We start from the raw sequence: 25,212 nt of genomic DNA, 5'->3' as shown, positions 1-25,212 counted from the left end.
GCACTTGCGATGCCAGGGCATACAAATGTTGGAAAATGGGATTAGAATGGTTAGGTGGTTGTTTTTGACGGTGGTAGACGTGATGGACCAAAGGGCTTTTTCTGTGTTTTGTGACTCAATATCCATGAGGATAGGCCAGTTTAAACAATAGGTTTTACCTAGAAATCTATTGGGAGAGTGATCCTGTCAATATAAAGCAGGCGGTCCTTCAGGGAGCAATGGCACAGGAGGATTGCTTGTAGATAAAACAGCCGTCAGTGGGGATGTTTGATGAAGTAATAATTATATCTCCCCCATCATAAGTACCCTTTCTGAGGTGAGGCATTGGACGGTCCTAATCGACAGATATCCTACTTGTACAGTTCCAAGTCAGTGGTGGTGTGATGTCATCAGACTAGAAACCAGAGGCCCAGGCATTGAGGAAGGAGCAGTGCTCCGAAAGCTAGTGATTTGAAACAAAGCTGTTGGACTTTAACCTGGTGTTGTAAGACTTCTTACTGTGCTCACCCCAGTCCAACGCCGGCATCTCCACATCGTGAAAATACATAGCTGTGCATTGCCCTCCATTGCAAGCTGCAGACATAAACTGCATACCTGCAATTGTGCAAGAACCGGTACAATAGAGTCTGGCTTTGCCTGTAGTGTATTGTGGATGGTGGCATGTGTATTGTTAATTCTCCGGATGTGGACATTGCTGGCAAAGCCATTGTCGTGACCCATCTATGGTTGTCCTCCAGGGCATTAAGAGCCAATTCCAGAGGCTTAAACACAAAAAGCTAGGCTGACCCTCCAGTGCAGTACTGAAGAAGGGCTGCAATGTCAGATGTACTTGGTTCAGATGTCAAATTGAGGCTCCATCTGCTCTCCCAAGTGGATATAAGTGATCAAAGGGAACTGTTTGAAATAGAAGGGAGTGTTCTCCCTGATCTCCTGGCCAATATTTATCCTTTAACTAGCATCACAAACAATTAATCTCGTTGTTACCACATTCCTGTTTGTGGGACCTTGCTACACTTCAAAAGTTTTTAATGAGCTGTAAATTGCTTTGGGATCTCCTGAGGTTGCGAAAGCCTTATAAAATTACGAGTTCCTTTCTTCACCAATGTGGCTTGGGATGAAGTAGTATCTGTAGTGATATGCATCACTGTATATACACAAAGGGTTAAGGTAAATACACTACAACTAAGTAACCACTAGAGGGAGCACCAGAGTTACAACAAAGAAAATTACAGCACAGGAACAGGCCCTTCGGCCCTCCCAGCCTGCGCCGATCCAGATCCTTTATCTAAACCTGTCGCCTATTTTCCAAGGATCTACTCCCCTCTGTTCCCTGCCCGTTCATATATCTGTCTAGATGCAACTTAAATGATGCTATCGTGCCCACCTCTACCACCTCCGCTGGCAAAGCGTTCCAGCCACCCACCACCCTCTGCGTAAAAAAACTTTCCACACACATCTCCCTTAAACCTTCCCCCTCTCACCTTGAAATCGTGACCCCTTGTAATTGACACCCCCACTCTTGGAAAAAGCTTGTTGCTATCCACCCTGTCCATACCTCTCATAATTTTGTAGACCTCAATCAGGTCCCCCCTCAACCTCCGTCTTTCCAACGTAAACAGATGGATATATATACGTAGACAAACAGGAAGTACGCACTCTCTTCACAGGAACGGCAGCTGGTGAGCAGAACACAGACAGGCAGCTCAGATGTAATATAGTATAAGTGCTGGAGAGAGAACAAACTCGTAGAAATAAAGCATCTACTTTAACTGTAAGACTACGAGCTCTATTCAGACACAAGGAATAATACATGGTACCAGGAGTGGGGCGACTTCAGAACGCTTACTAGAAAAGTTACACAAGATGCAAACAAAGCACGAACGAAAACAGAAGAAAACTCTGACGGGGGGAGACTTCGCTGAGTCGATGCAACTCTTCGGAATTCCACCGCAGCTGAAAACAACCAGTAATTTAAGTCATAGATGGAAAATCTTTAAACAAACATTCAAACTGTATATCGTAGCTAATGAGTTGAGCGCAGCCTCAGAAGAAATGAAAACAGTACTTCTCCTAGCAGGACATGAAGCTAGAGAAATCTATAACTGCTTTAATTACTTGAAAGGTGAAGACAACACCAAATTAGAAGTAATACTTAAAAAAATTGAAGATTACTGTAACACCAGTAACAACGCTGCTTTAAGACATTCAATGCTCAGAGACCAAATTGCACAGGGAATGAGTGTTGCAAAACTCAAACAATCATCAGAACAGAAAGGGTTAATGCTGGAAATCACAATTGACAAGTGCAGATCGCTAGAAAAAAATATGTTTAAGTTTTTAACATGTAAAAACGGCGCAAAAGTTATTTTCCACGGGTCTGAAGAAGTTAAAATGGCGTCTGCGCACATTTTAAACTGCCCGGGGAACAAAAGACGCAAATCTGGGTCTGCGCATGTGCAGGAAACGGCAGCCACGCATGCGCAATTGGAAAAAAGATGTTTTCGATTCAGATCATTCTGCGCAGACTCTGCCCAGTTGAACAAAAAGAGCGCACAGCTCGAAGAGCTCGAAGTCGCATGCGCGACTTGCGCATGCGCAGTTTACATAAAAGCGCGCAGTAAAGAAAAATTGATTTGTGCATGCGCAATCGATTCCTAAGCTTTACGTCACGAGCGTCATGACATCAGAGGCCCCGGACCGCGCCCACTTAAAGGGGAAATGTCTGAAATTTGAAAAAAAAAAAATTTAAGCTACAAAACACAATTTTTTCACCTCGAAAGACACAACAGTGCCTGAACGTCTACCAGCAGTTGATAACGTCCGCAGCACCCTGGCCCTGGCACACCCGAAGTGAAGAGCACAATGACAAATCCGAAACCAAAGAAAATGATTTGTTCATTGAACATGAAAAGCACGATGACAAATCCGAAACAAAAGAAGATGATTTGTTTATCGAAGTATACTACTCAGACATGGCTGAGTTATTCGGATATGTTGATCATACAAGCATCAGCACCATGGTTGAAAAGCTCAGCATGACTCTACTCATGGTAGATGTATCCAATACCATGATGCAATGGCAGATCGTCGATACATTGGATGACAGAAACCTGTCAAATACCCAAGAAGAAAACAATGCCACACAGCGAGTGCTGAACGACTCCGTTGGGAGAGCACAGATCAACTGCACTGAGACTCCACACAGAGAGCGATGAAAGACTCCACAGAGAGAGCAATACAAGCCTCCACAGAGAGCTCATTGACAGACTCCACAATGGAAGCAACTCAAGACTCCATAGCCAAGTCCATGCATGAACAAGACCATGACGGTCTATCAACTTTATCTGAGCAACCAGCAGCAGACTATGAAAGTCTATCAAGTTCACGTGTAAAAAAGACTATGACAGTCTACCCAGCTTATTTGAGCCACCAGAAGAAGACTACGAAAGTCTACTCAGCTCATTTAACCAACAAGAAGACACTGAATGTCTCCCCACTGTATGTGAGACAAGTGACGAAGAAATCACAATTCCCATACAAGATGTGCAAGATCACAGTGAGACTGACAGATCTCAGCTTGTATGTACAGAAGCACTCAACATTCAAAGTGAGTCCAGTGAGGCCACGTCAATTAAAACCTCATCTACTCTAACCTATCAACAAGAAAATGAAATCTTGAAGATTTTGACTCCAGAAGAGGAGCACCAAGAAATCAATGATGATTCAAGTGAACCAGAAATGACTCCAGAGTAGGAGCACCGAGAAATCAAAGAGGAATCACATCAACCACAAAGGAGTGATGTCACCAAGATCAATGCAACATCCAGTCATTCTCACAATCCTCGAAGAAACGCTCAATGAAACATCAGATACCACAAAGGACACTGACACAAATAACTTTGAGAATGACTCGAATTATCAACATGGAACAGTCATTGAGCACAACAAGAACAACAAAAACCCACAAGAAGCACAACAGAAACAAGAACAACAACAGCAACAACAAAAACAAGAAGCACAACAAGAACAACAACAAAAACTACAAGCACAACAACAAAAACTACAAGCTAGACTACAAGAACAACAACAAAAACAACAGCAAGCATAACAAAGGCAACAACAAGCATGACAAAAAGAACAAGAACAACAACAATGAAGCAACAAGTTGTACGACATGGTACAACTCTGCACATGAAGGACAATGGAACAGCACAGCTCAAAACAATGGCAAGAGTACAAACATACCATGGCATGACAACGAATCTCACAAATTCACATTAGCTCGACTACAAACAAGCAAACCAGCTTTCAAGGAAGATGACATACAGAATCAATACTGCAAGCACAGGAAAAAGTCCAGGTCAGACAACCAAGATGACATCCAGAATCAGTAACGCAAGCACAGGAAAACGTCCAGGTCAGATAACAAAGATGACATACAGAATCGCTACCACAAGCATAGAAAAAAACCCCTCTACATCAGACAACGAAATGATTCAACCATTCGAACACCTTATGATGACTTCTTGGTTACTTAAACACAAGAACACTGACGACGTGAACAAAGAAATGGCAACATCAACATCACCACTTCAACAACAGAAGAAGAAAGCAACTCAACCAAACAAATTCATAAAGTTTGGACTCATAAGTTTTTTAAATTAAGATTGGACTTCTAAATATTAATTGGCTTTGTTTAATCATCAATATCATCGCAACTTGTACATATCATCATTTATCTACCTGTGTTGTACATTTTTCTTTAACAAAGTACAGAAAATATGTAACAAGAAAAAAGGGGATGTAGTGATATGCATCACTGTATATACACAAGGGGTTAAGGTAAATACACTACAATTAAGTAACCACTAGAAGGAGCACCAGAGATGGGTATATATACACAGACAAACAGGAATCTAGACTGGGTACGTGTTCTTCCATGAGGATACTATAAGCTAGTTGGGTTGTTAATGACAACCTTGAGCATTTTTGGGCTATTTTATCTGAGACCAGCCTGTAAATGACCAGATTTACTGAACTCCTACTGCGGGAGGAGGTGGGAGGGGGGACCTTCTGGAAGGTTTGAGGGAGCACAGACTGGGGAAAGAGAATGGGTTGGAGGGGGTGGGTTGGTATTTGCAGTGTGCAGCCTCTTTTGGTCTCCTCTGATGTCAGAAGAGATTACATATTCTATTGGGCTGCAGATTTGTGGGTCTCACCCAGCCCCTTGCACGACTGGGTGTTTTGACATTGTCTCTGAATTCTCCTAAGATGCGGACTCTTGCTGCTTCTGTGTTTGCAGAATCGTGCCTGTTCTCTCTGTCTGGATCCAGGCAACAGGTGTTGCTTGTGGAGACCATCCCCGTTGGGCCTCACCTCCCTCAGCATGTATTTTCAGCCAGTCGTTGGACTCTGATCAGAACCAAAGACCATTGGTAATTGGTGCCCCCCCCCCCCCCCCCCCCCCCCCAGCTAGCAAGTAGGCCAATAGCAATGTACATACCAGCACTGTACAGCTAAATCATAGACCTAGGATCTAACCTTGGACTTGCTATTCTGTATGACTCCGATTGAGGCAGGAAAAATGCCCTTTCATGTTTGTGAATAGATTGGAATTTCACTTATGACAAGTTGTGCAAATGTTAATTGTGTCAAATTCTGTCCTTTGCAGATCCTATGGCAGAAATGGCCCTGTTAACCCCTATCATGTTCAAGCTGGCTCTGTCTTTGCTCCGGCAAGCAGTGCAAATGACAGTGAAATCTCCAGTGACGTCATGACTGATGACTCCATGTCGATGACGGACAGTAGCGTGTAAGTATCAGATCTGGTGCTTTAACACTCGGTCCTTTTTTGCCAATTTGCTTTCCAGGGATGGGTGGCTTTGAGTCATGGAGGTTGCTTTTCCTCTCTCTCACCCTGCCTCAGTGCAACTTTGACAGTGCATCATAGAAAATGAATGGATCCAGACCCTCCCACACTCATTTCCACTGAAACCCTCATCCCAAATGGTCTCCTGGTCGATCTTCTGCCCTTCACAAACTTCAATTCATCCAAACCTCTGCAGTCCATGTCCTATATTGTGCTAAATCCTGTTCCCCCATTACACCCATTGCACCTCTACCCATTGTCCTACATTAGTTCCCAGTGTTCCATTCTCTCCATGGCCTTTCTCCTCCATATCTCTGTAACTTCCCGTGTCCTCCTACAATTCTCCTAAGATTTTTGCATTGCTCCAATTCTGGCCTCTTGTCCATCCCCAATTTCATAGAATCCCGACAATGGCAAAAGGAGGCCATTCATCGCATTGAGTCTGCATCAATGCTCTGAAAGCGCATTGTAACCAGGCTCCCTCCCTATCCCTGCAACCCCGTCACGCCACCTAACCTGCACATCCCTGGACACTAAGGGACAAGTTATCACGGCCAAACCACCTAATCTGAACATCTTTGGACTGTGGGAGGGAATCGGAGCACCCGGAGGAAACCCACGTAGATATGGGGAGAACGTGCAGACTCCACACAGACAGTGACCCGAGGCCGGAATTGAACCCAGGACCCAGTGCTAACCTCTGTGCCGCCATGTCGGTCCACTATTGATGGTCTTGTCATCAGCCATCGGAGCTCTGGAATTCCCTCCTGAAATCTCTTCCTTTTTAAAAGCAACTCTTTGTTTGAAGAAGCCTTTGGGTTTGGTCACCAGTTTTAATATCTCCTCCTTTGCCTCTGTCCAGTTCTGTCTGATTATCCTCCTGTGAAGTGTTCTGGAATGTTTTACTATGTTTATGTGAATGCTATAATAGTTGCTGTTGTAAAGACCACACGGAGTCCTACTAATGTCTTGCATATTGGTCCTTTTATGGTGATTGGCCATAGCCAGGTTGGATATCCTGCTGCCACTCAAAATGGCATCATTATCCCCAGTTGAAAAAATACCACCACCTGAGGTGGGCCATGTAGACCTTTTTTAAATTCATTTTTACGGAACGTGGGTGTCGCTGGCTAAGCCAGCATTGTTTCCCAACCCTAATTGTCCTTGAGAAGGTGGTGCTGCTTTCTTGAACTGCTGCAGCCCATGTGGTGTAGGTATACCCACTGTGCTGTTGGGGAGGGAGTTCCAGGATGTTGTGACAGTGAAGAGACGGTGATATATTTCTAGGTCACGGTGGTGAGTGATTTGGAGGGGAACCTCCAGGTGGTGGGGTTCCCAGGTATCTGCTGCTCTTGACCTTCTAGATGGTAGTGGTCGTGGGTTTGGAAGGTGTTGCCTATGGAACCTTGGTGAGTTACTGCAGTGCATCTTGTAGACGGTACACACGGCCGCCACAGTTCGTCAGTGGTGGAGGGTTTAAATATTTGTGGAAGGGAAGAACTAGCTGAAACGTCAATACCTCTCCCTGTGGGAACAGCCATTGGTAAAGAATATGCAATGTGATCTTGATCAGGGCTACCCTTGTACATCAGCTTAATGACCACCCACGTGTGCATGTTTATATTCTAGGACTGGAGATTTGGTTCAAATTAATAGCCGCTGATTTTCTCATTGTTAGATGTGAGCAACACTGGGCAGACTTTGGGAGCGATTTAACAAAAAAAAACAAGTCCTGTTTTAGGGCGTGAATAGCAAGTTGTTTCTCGGAGCCTGCTGCACCGAGAATGATCCCGCTATTAAACAGGACTCTCCCGTTTGGGCTCTGTCAGGAACGCCCCTCTGAGGCCACATTTACCTCACTTCCTGCACTGAACAGCTCATCAGTTCAGGAAGAGACCGGGCGCCATTTTAAAATGCCGCCCCGCTCTCGAGACCACCCCTCCTCAGCTACCTCTTGAGGGTCCTCGAGCACTCCTCATCATACCTCTTAAGGGCTGTTACACCTGGTCCATGATTGTGTGGACCTGAGCGAAACAGCGCACGGTGGAGGCATTGCTGGAGAGGCCATAAGTTTCTGGGCGTGGGGATAATCCTGCACCGACATATTTAAATGAACCTAATTAAACATGTTAGACTAGATCTCGCCCAGCAAGGGCAAGATCTACATCACGATGTCTCACAAGATTCGTCAGATGCCTCATTGAGTCACCGAGCCGGGGGCAATGAGGCCGTTCGATCTTGCCCAGTTGTTTACGGCCTTGAGACAGTGATGGTTGTGGGACTTTTGACTTGTTCAATGTCCTCCGAATTTGCTGAGCATCAACCAATCAGACCTTCCTCACCAGCCTCCCTATTCTACAGTCCTGAAGGCATTAACTTTGTTCCAACATTCAGAGCAAGCCTTGCGTGTAAGTGAAAACGTGGCTTGAAACACTTGCGATGCAGCATGAAATCTGGGCTGCGGGTCACCTTGACTTGTAAATGGCAATGATTGTGATCCAGCTGGAGCAACATGAGTAGTGGTTGGACCTCTTGTGCAATCCATCCACCGTTCTTGAAATGGCGGAACATCTGGGATGAAAGTAAAGGTTGTCATGTGTGTAAGCCGTGGAGCTTTGGCCAGAGATTGGCTTTGATGCAGGTTCAATTTTCCACAAATGTTGCTACTTTCACAGAGCGATTGTCTTTCTCAGTGTTCTCCTGAAGGCAAGGCTCCAGTTACACCCTCATTCGCCACCTTCACATAGAAACTTCCAGCAAAGAAGGAGGCCATTCGACCCATTGTCTGTGACGGCTCTTTTTTTAAAAAGGCTATCCAATTAGTTACTCTAACTATCCCCACAGTCAAATAGTCCACAGAAGTTCACTGTGTGAGCTCCCAGATAACTACACCTCTCATTTGCACTGATTTTTAGTGTCACTCCACACTGAGGCCAGTCCAATCCATGCTGGACATTTTTTAAAAATTCATTTACGGGATGTGGGTGTCGCAGGTTAGGCCAGCATTTATTGCCCATCCCTAGTTGCCCTTCAGAAGGTGGTGGTGAGCTGCCTTCTTAAATCGCTGCAGTTATTGAGGTGTAGGCACACCCATTGTGCCAACAACAGTGAAGGAACGGTGATATATTTCCAAGTCAGGGTGGTGAGTAACTTGGAGGGGAACCTCCAGGTGGTGGGGTTCCCAGGTGTCTGCTGCTCTTGTGCTTCTACATGGTAGTGGTTGGGTTTGTAAGGTACTGTCTGAGGGACCTTGGTGAGTTCCTGCAATGCATCTTGTAGATGGTACACACGGCTGCCGCTGTGTGTCAGTGGTGGAGGGTTTTAATGTTTGTGGAAGGAGGAGCAATCATATTTACATGGGTATCTGATTAGATTGACACCAGGTGCACTCTGTCCTGGCACTGTTTTAATTTAGTTTTGTTGGGCAATGGAGCCAGAGAACATCATCTCCCCTCAATGTGGCCTTTTGTCACCCAAGGAGGTGTTGAGACCAGAGATGATAGAGCTTGATCTGAATTCGGTCTGATGTGAAATTTGATGCATAAACTGGGAGTCAAGTTATCAAAGATCATTGGGTCTCCAATGAAAATGTTGCTTGCTATGTAGGAGCTTTCATCACAATAATACAGATAGCAAAATGGCTGCTTGGAACTGAGACAATCTATATAGAATCATGCAGCACTGAGAGATGCCATTCAAACCATCTGGTCCATACTAGCACTTTGAATTAATGCATCTCCCTGCTTTTTTTCCCATAGCCTTGGAAGTAATTATCCAATTCCTTTTTGAAAGTTACTATAAATCTCTTTCTACTCCCCTTTGCTAACAGTCCTTTCCAGATGCGATTCCCTGTTGCTTTCTGGCTCTTTTGTCAATTATCTTGAAACAACACCCCTGGGTAGGAGAGGTGAGTGGCAGAGGTTGAGGAGGGGGGAAGAGAGAGAGAAGAGTGGGTGGGGGGGAGGGGGCGGAGGAGTGTGCCAGGGTAAGGGGGGGGGGGGGGGGGGAAGAGGAGAGAGAGAGTGCGCCGGGGTGGAGTGGTGGGCAGAGGAATATGTTGGGGGAGGGGGTAAGGGTCAGTGCGTTGGCAGGGGTGAAAGGCGGGAAGAGGTTGCAAAAGATCTGATCTGGCTATGTGGCATAGATTCAATCAAGAGCAATGTGTGAGCCTATATTTTGAACTGATGGGTGGTATGATGCTCAGTAAGGTTCAATAACCTGTGTACTCTTGGTACCTGGGCTGATCAAGCTGGACTGTCCCTGAATCAGAGGCCAGGTGCTGACAACACAGTGAAATGGAGGGATGTTCAAATCAAAATTACTTCAATTAAGTGGTGAACGAGCGAGGTGGTTGCTGGGAATGCCAAGGTGCGTATCTGGGAGTGAAAATATACAGCAGCACAATATAATTCCCGAGACAGTTCTTTGATGTGGGTTGATAGGCTTTGCTTGTATCCTATTGGTTCAGAATGACATGTCGCTCACTTCTTAAGGAGCATCTGTCGTCAAACAACTCGCTGCTGACATTCCTCAGCAATAGAATGCATGTAAGATCCACCCAGCAGGAACGGGACTCTGGAATGTAGGGGTTTAGTGTGGCACTCACTAATTTAGGGAAGAATTTCTTCCACGCTGAGTGTGTCCACGTCTGTATGTTTCCTTTAAATAATGTGAAATATTTAGCAGGCTCCAGCAAACCAAACAAGGCCACAGGCAAAACAAATCTTTTGTTAAGAAATGCACTGTTTGGTAGCAAAGTAAAAGCCATACGTACATCATATATATACATCTATATACTCGAAACACACCTATATACATACATCCATGCACATACAGATCTATTTAACCAAGACAATGTATACATACACAGTTATACACTAAAGGAGATTAGGTGACACTAAGGCACTCTAAAATGGATGGATTTTTTTTTTTAAACTCCAGTTTACTGTCAACAGGACATGTGAGTGTTAGTCATTTCAGATCTGAGGACTGGACCTGGAAAATGGCTGGGATTAGAAACCTTTGCTGCAGAGCGAATGGTGGGATCTGTACAGCTGAGAAATAAAAGTGTATTGTGGATGAAAGGCTTAGCTGAATCGCTTTCAGTCTATTGTTAGTCTAAGGGAGTTTAAGAGAGGGTTGGGGAGAGGGGGGCATGCTGCTTTGAAAATCGCTTGCTAGAGTGAAAGAGAGATCGCTGTAAAGGAGCGTTTGAAAGGAGCCTAGCTGGTTCCTGATCTCACAATAGAGAGGAGCGGAGAGGAGCTTGGTTGATTAAACTGATGGGGATTTATTTCTCGATGAGGTGGGGAAGGGGAGCAGTGACAGTCTTTCAGTGACACATGACTGCTCTTCCCTGATGTTTTATTTTTCAGTGGGGAACAGTTGATCGCAAAATCGGATTTCACCGTGGCCTTTTTTTTTCTCCCGGAAGCACTTCATTCCAACAGCATTTAATGTTAATTCCGAAAAGCTTCCAGCCCCTCGACATGCACATAATCTTTACCCTGCACAGGTCTCGGAACTGCAGTGCAGACAGGGCCGAGTGTGCTAAATAGCTTTCCTTAAATGCTAGGCATTCTGCCTTTAGCAGCAACCCCCCCCCCCCCCACCCCTATCATTCTGCCCACTCGCCCCTCCACCTGTAAAAAAGACAGCTCAGCTCACTTCTTTACTGGACAGACGTAAACTTGTGGTTCAGGTTCCTATTCCCTCCCTCTCCACTGCAAGACCAAGACATTAAAATGGAGGCTGACAGTCCGCTGCAGTACCAAGGTAATGCTGCTCTGTCACATCTACAGTCCTGCAATCATGGAATCATAGAATTTACAGTGCAGAAGGAAGCCATTCGGCCCATCTAGTCTGCACCGACTCTTGGAAAGAGCACCCTACCCAAGCCCACACCCCCACCCTATCCCCATAACCCAGTAACCCCACCCTACACGATGGGCAATTTTGGATACTAAGGGCAATTTAGCATGGTCAATCCACCTAACCTGCACATCTTCAGACTGTGGGAGGATACCGGAGCACCCGGAAGGAAACCCACGCACACACGGGGAGAACGTGCAGACTCCACACAGACAGTGACCCAAGCCGGGAATCGAACCTGGGACCCTGGAGCTGTGAAGCAATTTTGCTAACCACTATGCTACCGCGCTGCAATGATTTGTAAAAGTTTGTGATTCCAGCTGGGTGCTAAAGAGACCCTGGAATGCAGATTTCCTTAAAGGAGTCAACTTTTCATTGTATGCAGAGTGCTTTCCATCTTTTCTGGGAGAGGCGACAATGAAATGCATGATTTTTCTTCTTCTCTGAATATAAGTTGTTGTTGTAGAATGGCATTAAAGTCATCAAATGCCCCCCAAGGCATCTCCCAGGAGCACGATAAAACAAATTATGACAATGGACCACATATGACGTTCGGTCAGATTGGTTTTAAGGAGTGTTCTAAAGGAGGAAAATGGTGGCGAGGAAATTCCAGAGCTTGGATCAAGGCAACTGAATGTATGGCTGCCAGTGGTAGAGCATGGGTGGCGCGTAGCATAGTGGTTAGCACTAGCGCCAGGGACCTGGGTTCGATTCCCGGCTTGGGTCACTGTCTGTGAGGAGTCTGCACCTTCTCCCCCGTGTCTGCGTGGGTTTCCTCCGAGTGCTCCGGTTTCCTCCCACAAGACCTGCTTGTTAGGTGAATTGGACATTCTGTCAATGAATTTGGGTGAAAGTAAATGCTGGAATCCGAAACAGAACATGCTAGAAAACCTCAGCGGGTCTGACGGCGCCTGTGGAGAGAGAGAAGGGAGCTAACGTTTCGAGTCTGGATGAATCTCCCATCAGAGCAGTTGAGAGGAAGAGTCGTCCGCTCGAAACGTTAGCTCTGCTCGCCCTCCGTGGGGGCTGTCAGACCCGCTGAGATTTTCCAGCATTTTCCGTCAGTAAATTTGGGGGTGGTCAAAAGGCCAGAATTAGAAGAGTACAGGTAGCTCGGAAGATGGTGGGTCTGGGTGATAGGGATCCTGTACTCTTAGTGTGTGCTTGGCTGCGGTGATCTGCAAAGCTATTTTGTCATTGAACTAATTAAATTTGGAGTTTACCCCCCCCCCCCCCCCTCCCCCCCCCCCCTCCCCATTCCCTGCAGAAATACAGATTTGCAAACTTCACACGATTATACTCACGACACCTGCTGTGTTACAGTCTGTTTGGTGTGGGCGAGAGTTGGAAACAGTGAGGGGAAAAAAATGCAGCTTCATATTTTTTTAAAACCTATTGTTTTAGCAGCACAGAATGAACAGCAAGAAATGAGTGATTTGCACAAACAGGCCATCACTGTCTGACTTTGTTTTTGGGCTGGGGGTGTGGGGATTAACCGAAGGCAAAACAAGCCTTAATTAACAAGTTGAGACACCTTAAACACAGGGATAAATGAGAAGCCGAGAAGATCAAAGTTTACTTTGCTGTTTTAAATACGGTGTGATGTAGATTTCCCCCTTTCGTGCTAATCAGGGAAAGGCGAGAAGCTGATTTTTCTTCTCCTTGGTTTATTTCTTATTTATGGATTTCGTTTTGACGCAGGGGGCAGGCTCACTGTGCAAACTTCAAACATTACCTTATCTTCCAAACCAAGCTTTTGATGTTGGCAAGATCAGAGGTTTGCTTCAGAACTGCTGCCAACTAAAGACTGCAGGCGCATATGCGCATGAGTTTGAGCTTTTCCAAGCTGCAGAGGAGCTTCATCACACTCGGATCATGCACATCTGGGCCTTAAATGGTTAGATAATTGGGCCTCTTTTAAATGGCAGTTGATTGGTTCTTGCAACATTAAGTCAATAAAGCTGCCAGAAACTGATCAGTTCTGTTTAAAGACTTATTTCAAATACTGCTCCAGAAAGGGTTGAAAGTTGCCCCAAGAGCGTTGTTAAGGGCTGGTAGAACAGTAGGCCCAAAAAGCCTGAGATTCTATCAACATTCAGATTCACTGGGCAGTAGCTCTGCTGATGTTGCTATACAAAAGTAAAATCTTTAACCAATGCGTTTGTGTATTTATTAATGTTAATTTCAATTATTTGTGTGCACATCGCTATCCGCACGCCTCTAGATATTGAATACCATTGTTGCTACTTTGATAATAGTATCCCTCTGGGTAGTTTGAGTGGTTAGGAGTTGCAATGGGCTATGGATCAGACATCTTCCAGAAACATTCATTTCCCCGACCTTCCCGATTGCTCCGGCCTCCTCGTTGCTGGAGGCAGTGCTGTCAGTGGAGGGATTGGAGAGAGAGTTGTCTCAGCGATCTACGGCAAGATTCTGGAGGAGGGTAGGGTGTCCATGGAGAGGATTAAGGCGAAGTGTGAGGAAGAGCTGGGGGTGGCGCTGGAAGAGGGATTGTGGTGTGAGGTGCTGCGGAGGATGAATGCCTCTACTTTGTGTGCGAGGTTTTGGCTGATGCAGCTGAAGGTAGTGTACAGGGCGCACCTCACAAAATCAAGCTTGAGCCGGCTGTTCAAAGGGGTGGAGGATGTCTGTGAGCGATGTGGGAGGGGCCTGAGAACCATGCTCATAAATTCTGGTCCTGTCCGAAGCTGGAAAGGTTTTGGAGGACGGTGTTCAGTACGATCCCCGGGGGTCTTGCATGTGGAGCCCGGTCGCCAGGGTGACACACGGGCCCCGAGCTGCAGCCGGGTGCAGGGGCAGGTGCCTTAGCCTTTGTCTCGCTGATCGCTCGTCAGCGGATCTTGTTGGGATGGAGGTCACCTTCTCCACCCTGTGCCTCGGTGTGGCTGGGGAGACCTGTTGGAGTTTCCGACCTTGGAGAGGGTGAAGTTTAAGCTGGGGGAGGGGTGGGGGGTGGGGGGGGGGGGGGGGGGGGAGGTGGGTGGGGGAGGTGGGTGGGGGGGGAGGGAGGGAGGAGGAGTTCTACAATTGTTGGGGTTTGTTCATCATACACTTTTGGGAGTTGGGTACCGTTGACTGCTGAGGGAGGGGGGTGGCGGGGGGGGGGGGGGGGGTTTATTGCGAAAATGTTGAAAATTTGCCAAAGAAAAATACTTTTTTTTTTAAAAATAGGGAAACATTCATTTTAACAGTTTGAATTTGAGGGTAACCCCAGTCTGCCAGAAATATAGATTGTGAACCATTGTGTAGTGTGAGTATGTATGATGTGTTGTGTCATAAACTGTGAACACCTCACATTCCCACTCACCTGGTCTCAGAGATATTGAGATGGTATTTACAATCTGGCAGATAACGGCCACAGGATCCTTGGCATGAGTGTGGAGGTACGCTGAAATTTGATCAGCTTCCCGCTGAAGGGTGCCTCATTTACCCTCATGGGCAACAAGGGTGCGTGTGCCTGTTGTTTTCGGGGAAAGTGGCCATGGTTTATCTTGACCTCGTTCTCATCTATCTAATCATAGCCAGAGAATCAGTTACAACGGCCTGTGTTTCTCTTCCTGCTCCGACCTTTCCCTTTTCCTCATCTACATGTTGCCCCATGGTGACATCATCCAAACACATGGAATCGTTTTCCTCGCGTGTTCGATCACACTGCTTTACCTCAGTACTGCCTCTCACGATCCCTCTGCCATCTCTAAATTGTCAGCCTGCTTATCCAGTACTGGTTGAGCAGAAATTTACTCCTAATTAAATATGGGACAGACAGAAGTCATTCTTTTGGTCCCTGTCATTGTGCAGTCATGTGTAACGAGAACATGTCTGAAAACGTCAAGTCATAAATTGTGGACATCTCACTGAATCTGCATTGCTGACTCTCACTTGGACTGGAATATATTGAGATGGTATTTACAATCTGGCAGATAGTTGGCACAGGATCCTTGGCAGAAGTGCCATTCCGTAGCTGCCTATTCCACCCCTCTCCCTGGCAACTGCCTGAGGCCGCGCCAGGCTGTCAACAATATTGATGTTGTTTTTAACCCTGAGATGAGACTCTGATCCATGCATCACTAAAGCGCTCTATTTCCACCTCCATAACGTTGCCCAACTCCAACCATGCCTCAACTCTCCCATGCCTTTGTTATCGCTAAGCCTGATTATTTCACACACTCTCGGCCAGCCTCGTGCGTCATAAACCTGAGATCATTCAAAACTCTGCTCATGTCCTGACACCAAGTTCTGCTCACCCATCTTCCTTCCACTTGATTGGCTTGGATTTATTGTCACGTATACCGAGGTAGAGTGAAAAGTATTGTTCTGTGTCCACTCCAGACAGATCGTTCCACACAAGAAAAAAACAAAGGACATACTTTTTTTTAGAAAATATTTTATTAAGGCATTTATAATTGTAACACTTTGAAACAGGAATATCCAACAACACAAAACCCACAATAACATAGCCATCTCCCCCAAGCACAAACCCTAACTATCATGGTCCATGTAACTACTCCATCTCACGGTCCTACCTTCATCAACAAAGGATATACATAAATGCACAACTAAATACTTAGGCACAGGCAGCGGGTGAAGCATATGGAGTGTAGTACTATTCAGTAGAGTATGAAGAGATCAGATCAGTCCGTAAGGGTCATTCTGGAGTTTGGTAACAGAGGGGAAGAAGCTCTTTTTGAGCCAGTTAGTGCGTGTTCTCAGACTTTTATATCTCCTGCCCGATGGCAGAAGCCTTTGATTATGCTGCCCGCTTTCCCAAGGCAGCAGGAGGTGTAGGCAGTCAATGGATGGGAGGCGGGTTTGCGTGATGGACTGGGCTGTGTTCACGATTCTCTGTAGTTTCTTACAGTCTTGGGCCGAGCAGTTGCCAGACTGAAATGGTTTGGTTCCTGGACGAGCAATAACTTGATTTTAAATTTCTCATTCTTGTTTTCAAATCCCTCCGTTGTGTTGCCTTTCCTCATCTCTGTAACCTCCTCCAAACTCACAACCTAACCAGATCCTCAGGGGGAGTCATTTTAATCACTCCTGCCATTGGTGTCTGTGTCTTCAGCCGCAAAGGCCTTTCCAAACTCTTCCCGTATCATAGGTCGTCCCTTAATCCTCCTGTGAAAAGCCTTGACTATCTTAAAGGTGCTAAGTTATTTTGAAAGGGTTGTTTGAAAGGGTAGGTCTTCCTTTGTCAAGAAAGCGCAGCCTGTTACGTGCTATTAATGTGTGCCGTTATAATGTGGGAAATGCAGCAGCCAATGTTGTGCACAGTAAACTCACACAAACATCAATAAGGATAAATGACGTGGTAATCTGTTTTGATGATGCTTTTTAAGGAATTGTCACGATATTGGGGAGAATTCCTTGGTGTTCTTCCAAAAAAAAGTGCCACAGGATCTGAGAGGCGTGCGGGGCTCAAATTTTATTTCTTGTCCAAAAGGCAGCACCTCCAATTCTTCAGCAGTCCCTCAGTACGGGCTGTCAACCTGGAGTATTGTGCTCAAATCCCTGGAGTGGACCCCTTTAGGCAGGGTGCGACCCTCTGACCCACACTGTCCTCGAGTGACCTCTAGTGGTCACCCAGCTCAGTAGCACTGTAACAGCAACCTCTTGGGTGTGGTTCGTGAGTGGCCTCTGAGCAACTGGTTGATGCAACTGGTTCAAATAGAAGGGTTAATAGTTTGGATACCAAAACCTGCATCCACTGCAGGGACTGCCTGCCCAGCCAGTCTATGGTGTTAGAGTGCAGGAGAGGAGTGGAGCGTGTAGGTAAGGGAGGGAGGGTTAGAGCGAGTGAGGCTGGAGGTGAGACAGGTGGAGTGTGCTAGGCTGCGGGTGGGAGGGAGGAGTAGATTGTGCGAGGCTGCGTGAGGGAGGAGTGGGGCGTGCAAAGCTGGGGAAGGGAGGGACGGGTGGGCTATGCGAGGCTGGGGGAGGGAGGAGTAGATTGTGCGAGGCCGGGGGAGGGAGGGGTAGATTGTGCGAGGCCGGGGGAGGGGGGGGGGGTAGATTGTGCGAGGCCGGGGGAGGGATGGATGAAGCGTGCGAGGCTGGGGGAGGGAGGGGTAGATTGTGCGAGGCCGGGGGGGGGGGGGGGGGTAGATTGTGCGAGGCCGGGGGAGGGAGGGGTAGATTGTGCGAGGCTGGGGGAGGGAGGGGTAGATTGTGCGAGGCCGGGGGAGGGAGGGGTAGATTGTGCGAGGCTGGGGGAGGGAGGGGTAGATTGTGCGAGGCCGGGGGAGGGAGGGGTAGATTGTGCGAGGCCGGGGGAGGGAGGGGTTAGATTGTGCGGAGGCCGGGGGAGGGAGGGGTAGATTGTGCGAGTGCCAGGGGAGGGAGGGGTAGATTGTGCGAGGGAGGGGGGGGGGGGGTAGATTGTGCGAGGCCGGAGGAGGGAGGGGTAGATTGTGCGAGGCCGGGGGAGGGAGGGGTAGATTGTGCGAGGCTGCGTGAGGGAGGAGTGGGGCGTGCAAAGCTGGGGAAGGGGGGGACGGGTGGGCTATGCGAGGGCTGGGGGAGGGAGGGGTAGATTGTGCAAGGCCGGGGGAGGGAGGGGTAGATTGTGCGAGGCCGGGGGAGGGAGGGGTAGATTGTGCGAGGCTGGGGGAGGGAGGGGTAGATTGTGCGAGGCCGAGGGAGGGGTAGATTGTGCGAGGCCAGGGGAGGGAGGGGTAGATTGTGCGAGGGAGGGGGGGGGGGGGGGTAGATTGTGCGAGGCCGGAGGAGGGAGGGGTAGATTGTGCGAGGCCGGGGGAGGAGGGGTAGATTGTGCGAGGCTGCGTGAGGGAGGAGTGGGGCGTGCAAAGCTGGGGAAGGGAGGGACGGGTGGGCTATGCGAGGCTGGGGGAGGGAGGGGTAGATTGTGCAAGGCCGGGGGAGGGAGGGGTAGATTGTGCGAGGCCGGGGGAGGGGGGGGGGGTAGATTGTGCGAGGCCGGGGGAGGGATGGATGAAGCGTGCGAGGCTGGGGTAGATTGTGCAAGGCCGGAGGAGGGAGGGGTAGATTGTGCGAGGCCGGGGGGGGGGGGGTAGATTGTGCGAGGCCGGAGGAGGGAGGGATGAAGCGTGCGAGGCTGGGGGAGGGAGGGGTAGATTGTGCGAGGCCGGGGGAGGGAGGGGTAGATTGTGCGAGGCCGGGGGAGGGAGGGATGAAGCGTGCGAGGCTGGGGGAGGGAGGGGTAGATTGTGCGAGGCCGGGGGAGGGAGGGGTAGATTGTGCGAGGCTGGGGGAGGGAGGGGTAGATCGTGCGAGGCTGCGTGAGGGAGGAGTGGGGCGTGCAAAGCGGGGGGGTTATTACGGATGATTGGTACAATCTTCCCAGAATGCTTGTCAGCTTACTCAGCTTGGATAACATGTAAAAGTTCATAAATCCTGCTGGACCTCACATTCTCTTTGATGTTTTGATTTGCAGAGATGGGATCCCTCCATACCGGCATAAGAAGCAGCAACAGCGGGAAATGCATCGCAGTGTCAGGGCTAACGGCCAAGTATCACTACCTCACTTTCCTGTAAGTGATCAACGCCCCTCTGGGCCCAGTTTTCTCAATATCTCTCAGTCCTTACAGCCTACCTATTGCACTGCGTTTAATCACCTGTCTCCTTACGGGGCTCTACATCACCTGTTTGTTTGTTTTGTGTTCTTTTTCCAATTAAGGGGCAATTTAGCATGGCCAATCCAGCTAACCAGCACATCTTTGGGTTGTGGGGGTGAGACCCACGCAGACACGGGGAGAATGTGCAAACTCCACACAGACAGTGACCCAGGGCCGGGACGGAACCCGGGTCCTCAGCGCACAGATGTACAGCGTTCAGAACGCTCGCTGCTTGAAGGGTGCACGAGGAACCAAACAAAACAGAATTTGCTCTGATCTGATTGGCATCAATTGGTGTATTGAGTCCGTGCTCCGGGTAATGAATCCCAGGGAGAGTCTGTGCTCCCGGTACTGAATCCCAGGGAGAGTCTGTGCTCCCGGTACTGAATCCCAGGGAGAGTCTGTGCTCCCGGTACTGAATCCCAGGGAGAGTCTGTGCTCCGGGTACTGAATCCCAGGGAGAGTCTGTGCTCCGGGTACTGAATCCCAGGGAGAGTCTGTGCTCCGGGTACTGAATCCCAGGGAGAGTCTGTGCTCCGGGTACTGAATCCCAGGGAGTCTGTGCTCCCGGTACTGAATCCCAGGGAGAGTCTGTGCTCCGGGTACTGAATCCCAGGGAGAGTCCGTGCTCCAGGTACTGAATCCCAGGGAGTCTGTGCTCCGGGTACTGAATCCCAGGGAGAGTCTGTGCTCCCGGTACTGAATCCCAGGGAGAGTCTGTGCTCCCGGTACTGAATCCCAGGGAGAGTCTGTGCTCCGGGTACTGAATCCCAGGGAGAGTCTGTGCTCCCGGGTACTGAATCCCAGGGAGAGTCTGTGCTCCGGGTACTGAATACCAGGGAGTCTGTGCTCCCGGTACTGAATCCCAGGGAGAGTCTGTGCTCCGGGTACTGAATCCCAGGGAGAGTCTGTGCTCCGGGTACTGAATCCCAGGGAGAGTCTGTGCTCCGGGTACTGAATCCCAGGGAGAGTCTGTGCTCCGGGTACTGAATCCCAGGGAGAGTCTGTGCTCCGGGTACTGAATCCCAGGGAGAGTCTGTGCTCCGGGTACTGAATCCCAGGGAGAGTCTGTGCTCCGGGTACTGAATCCCAGGGAGAGTCTGTGCTCCGGGTACTGAATCCCAGGGAGAGTCTGTGCTCCGGGTACTGAATCCCAGGGAGAGTCTGTGCTCCGGGTACTGAATCCCAGGGAGAGTCTGTGCTCCGGGTACTGAATCCCAGGGAGAGTCTGTGCTCCCGGTACTGAATCCCAGGGAGTCTGTGCTCCCGGTACTGAATCCCAGGGAGAGTCTGTGCTCCGGGTACTGAATCCCAGGGAGAGTCTGTGCTCTGGGTACTGAATCCCAGGGAGAGTCTGTGCCCCAGGTACTGAATCCCAGGGAGTCTGTGCTCCGGGTACTGAATCCCAGGGAGAGTCCGTGCTCCAGGTACTGAATCCCAGGGAGTCTGTGCTCCGGGTACTGAATCCCAGGGAGAGTCTGTGCTCCGGGTACTGAATCCCAGGGAGTCTGTGCTCCGGGTACTGAATCCCAGGGAGAGTCCGTGCTCCGGGTACTGAATCCCAGGGAGAGTCTGTGCTCCCGGTACTGAATCCCAGGGAGAGTCTGTGCTCCGGGTACTGAATCCCAGGGAGTCTGTGCTCAGGGTACTGAATCCCAGGGAGAGTCTGTGCTCCGGGTACTGAATCCCAGGGAGAGTCTGTGCTCCGGGTACTGAATCCCAGGGAGAGTCTGTGCTCCGGGTACTGAATCCCAGGGAGAGTCTGTGCTCCAGGTACTGAATCCCAGGGAGAGTCTGTGCTCCCGGTACTGATTCCCAGGGAGAGTCTGTGCTCCGGTTACTGAATCCCAGGGAGAGTCTGTGCTCCGGGTACTGAATCCCAGGGATTCACTCCCAGTGGATTTGGGGGGGATTCTTTCGTCTTTACTTCTTTACTTACTTCTTTTTTCCCCAGTAAGGTGCAACACGTTTATTGCATCATAAATACTTTGGACAATTCACACAGTCGCTGTGCCCAGGAATATTGTGTGGCTTTGTCAGATGGTATATTCACAGGTCTGGGTGTGCCTCTGTGTGGGTGTTCATCGCATTGCCATCGTATATGGTCAGGCCGTGGACAGTTTCTCACTGTGCTGCCCACAACACTCATACCGCCCTGAACAAAAAACGATTACTGCCACAAAAATCTTTTTCAAAGTTACTAACGGCTCTCTCCAAAATGTGTTTCCTCCCCCCCCCCCCCCCCCCCCACCTTTTTATTTAAAAAAAAAGAAAAATTGGAAAGAACGAATGTTCCATTGCCCGAGCTTTGGAAATGAGATGATTTTGTCCTAGGGGCTCCCCAATCGACATTCTCTGCCAGGCTGTGCTTTGATCAGGAGCTGAATAGAAGACAGCTAGTGTGTAAAGTGACAACTTCCAACAGAGCTAGTCCTTTCTCTGCCCCTCGCATCATTGCTGCTGTGTGCAGTTGCCTTAGAGAAGGCTTTTTTGCTTCATTGGGTGGGTACGGTGCCCAGCTTAAAAAAAAAGATGAGAGCCTGGGGTAGGTGGTGGGGAGAGGGCGAGAAACCGATGAGAAGAAGGGTAACTCTCCCTCTTTGCCGGGGCTCTGGTGCAAGCCATGATTTGCTTTGCCTCGCCTGCAATTTTCTGCTCCCGATTTGCAATAGCCTTCCTCCTCCCTTGATAGCTGCAGCTTTAGGCAGCCGAGCCCAGCAGTGTAGCACAAGTAGCCCGCAGCTGATTCTCTTCACGCTTTACAAAGAAGACAGAAGTGGAGAGTGAGAGAGTGAAAAAGAACACAGGAACTGTTGAGCCAACAGATCCTCAAAGCTCCCCCAGCATGCAGTCAGGAAATAAATTACCACATTTTCTCTGATCTGAGCCCGTTTGACTCCATCTTCCCTCCATCTTTTTTTTAATTTTCATTTTCTGTTTATAACCCACTTCAGTTAAAGATTCTTCCCTCCCACCTTCGTGTTTTTTGATGTTAGACAACACTCTTTGAAGAAGCTCGAGACTCTGTGAAGCTACTGATGAGCTGGTTGTACTACAGAGGGAATGAGCAGGACAACCAACTGCTCTTGCCCTAGGCCAGTGCTGCTGGGAAGGATGTCGCTCCATGAGGCCACTGTAAGAAGATCATAAAATCCCCAGCTCATCGCAATGAGCAGAGAAACTGGCTCTGCCTAAACACACAAGCGCATTAAAAGAACAAAAAAGCATCGCCTCTGTTTTCTTTCTTCACTGGTGATCTCACTTTTTTCTCTCCCGCTCTTTCGCTCTCTCTTACTCCTTCTCTTGCTATCTCTTTTTTTTTTCCCTCTTCCCTCTGAGTGCTCTCTCTCTCTCTCCCACCCTTTCCCCAAAATGTCCAGGCTGATGGACAGACAGCTAAACCTTGTCTCTCTGCTGTGCTCTTGTTCCGTATAGAGAACGCATCGCCTTCCGAAGGAGATGACGCCTGTGGACCCGGCAGCCTTCGCCACCCAGCTCATCGCCCGGCTGGAGAAGCTGAAGAGGGAGCGAGACACCATGAATAGCTTGGAGGAGAGACTGCAGCAGATCAAAGAGGTAGGACAGTGAACTCGTCAAGGGACAGCTACCTCTCGAGCGTATGGGCAGGGCTGGAGGGGGAGGAAAGTCATTTTAATTTTAATCTCTTAAAAATTGCAACCTCCCAGAAAGAAACAGCACGACAGAAATTAATTAGGTTTTAAAACACCATTAGAATCATTGTACTGTATGAAACACCTCTGAGTAACTACTGATTCTGTTAGATTTCTCTCCAGTCAGTTCAAATTGGGCAGTGTTACCTCGTGATCCCTTTAAAGGTGCTGATTGGCGATGAGGACAGAAAGTGGCTGCATTATAATGGGACCTTCACAGGGTCACTTATGTACCTCCCCCTCAGTAGGGCTGGTGTGATGTCTGTGTTTAACTGGCACTGTGTGTGGGAAGGGGCTGGGACAAATAACCTATCCCCCATCACCACCACCACACACACACACACACACACACACACACACACTTTAGGCAGAGCCGATTTGGGACTGGGTGCATCACTGGGTTCATAGCCCACCCCATTTCAATCCGCAGTGAGGTCAGAACAGAATATAAAACCCGCCAATTCCGGGGGATTCCCACCAAGGAATTAGCCTTAAAATAAGCCTCTTTAGGTTACACCCTTGGACTGGGTCATGGACGAAGGCTGGTTAGAGGGAGGGAAAAGTTGCACCCGTGGAGTGATGGTACAGAGGTCGGGTGAAGGGAGAAGCAGGGGGACCTGTGAGTGAGGAATTTGTGGCAGGGAATTCCTGGGCAGAGGTGAGGGATGGGAATAAAATTGGAGGAGGGCAGTTGTACAATGGCAGCAGAACGTGGGGGTTATTCAAGGTGGGGGGGGGGGGTTGTGATGTCACGATCATATTGTAGATTCAGTGATTGTTCTCGGTGAATATTAAAAGCTCCATTTCTGTATGACTGCAGGATGAAGGTGAAGATGGTGAAGTCCCCATAGTAAAAACACAGATGGAGACGGAGCCCGCACCTCCTCATCACCAGCTGCACCCATTGACCCTCCTGCCCTCTGGAAGCTGTGAGGAAGACCCACAGACCATCCTGGATGACCACTTGTCACGGGTACTGAAAACGCCAGGCTGCCAATCACCAGGAGTGGGGAGATGTTCTCCCCCCTCCCAGGCACCAGACTGTCTCCGGGGGACAAAGTTTCAACCAGCACTGGGGCCCCAGGCAAACCCTCCAGGGGTTTCTAGCAAAGGGTATGTCTCCAAACAGAGCACCAAGTACGTCCACCATCATCACATCCACCATCACACTGTTCCCAAGACAAAGGAGCAGATGGAAGCAGAGGCAGCTCAGAGAGTGCAGTGCCTCTGTCCAACCAGTTTCTGTCCAAACAGCACGGACTGTTCCTACGCCAAGTCTCGAAGTCACTCAAAGGTTGAAATGCCGACGCTCCAAGTGGAACAGTTTGCTATTGGGTAAGATCTCATCCTTTTCCTTTAACGTTTTATCTGCTCACCTCTCCTTGAGGTGGAGTAGGCTCCTTGCACTGCTCAGCTCTCCGTGCTTGGAAGACAGGCTAGTGAATCAGTGGCTTTAACCCATAGCGTGCGTCATGGTTCATCCTCTGCCTGTCCATCCTTGGTGTCTGGAAATGAGCACCTCCCATGTGGTCCTCAGGAGCCCTAGCACTTTATTACCTCTATCTCCCTGAAACCACTTACAGCAAAGCCCAGTTACCAGATCCAGCGGAGACCCGCACAGACTGGGCTGCAACCTGGGATCTGCTGTTCTCTCAAATTCAGAAACCCAGCAATACATTGATCAAAAATGAGTCCAAACATGGAACATATTCTGAAATTACATAATTTGATTACTTGGATGTGATACTAACGCAGAGCAATGTGGCTGGGCTCGGGCGTTCTCCGAGGCAGAGCTCCATGGCTGGGCCTAGCACTCTCCAAGGCAGAGCTCCATGGCTGGGCTCTGGCACTCTCCAAGGCAGAGCTCCATGGCTGGGCTCGGGCACACTCTCCAAGGCAGAGCTCCATGGCTGGGCCTAGCACTCTCCAAGGCAGAGCTCCATGGCTGGGCCTAGCACTCTCCAAGGCAGAGCTCCATGGCTGGGCCCAGGTGCTCTCCCGAGGCAGAGCTCCATGGCTGGGCTCTGGCGCTCTCCAAGGCAGAGCTCCATGGCTGGGCTCGGGCGCTCTCCAAGGCAGAGCTCCATGGCTGGGCTCGGGCACTCTCCAAGGCAGAGCTCCATGGCTGGGCCCAGGTGCTCTCCCGAGGCAGAGCTCCATGGCTGGGCTCGGGCACTCTCTCCAAGGC

General features: G+C 49.0%; 1 protein-coding gene across 2 annotated transcripts in view; it reads left to right on the top strand.

Moving 5' to 3' along the window:
- axin2 (axin 2 (conductin, axil)) overlaps positions 1-25,212 on the top strand; it is a 44,112-nt gene that overhangs the window by 5,649 nt on the left and 13,251 nt on the right. For both annotated transcript variants that reach the window (XM_038777034.1, XM_038777033.1), the window contains exons 2-5: positions 5,672-5,812; positions 19,173-19,269; positions 22,789-22,929; positions 23,845-24,359. In XM_038777034.1, coding sequence (XP_038632962.1) covers positions 5,672-5,812; positions 19,173-19,269; positions 22,789-22,929; positions 23,845-24,359 — 894 coding nt within the window. The remainder of the gene's footprint in view (positions 1-5,671; positions 5,813-19,172; positions 19,270-22,788; positions 22,930-23,844; positions 24,360-25,212) is intronic.

The sequence above is a fragment of the Scyliorhinus canicula genome, chromosome 18 (assembly GCF_902713615.1).
Source record: "Scyliorhinus canicula chromosome 18, sScyCan1.1, whole genome shotgun sequence".
In the NCBI taxonomy this organism is placed as follows: Eukaryota; Metazoa; Chordata; class Chondrichthyes; order Carcharhiniformes; family Scyliorhinidae; genus Scyliorhinus; species Scyliorhinus canicula.
Note: the sequence above shows the minus strand (reverse complement) of the source record. Positions and strands in the feature narration are given on the sequence as shown.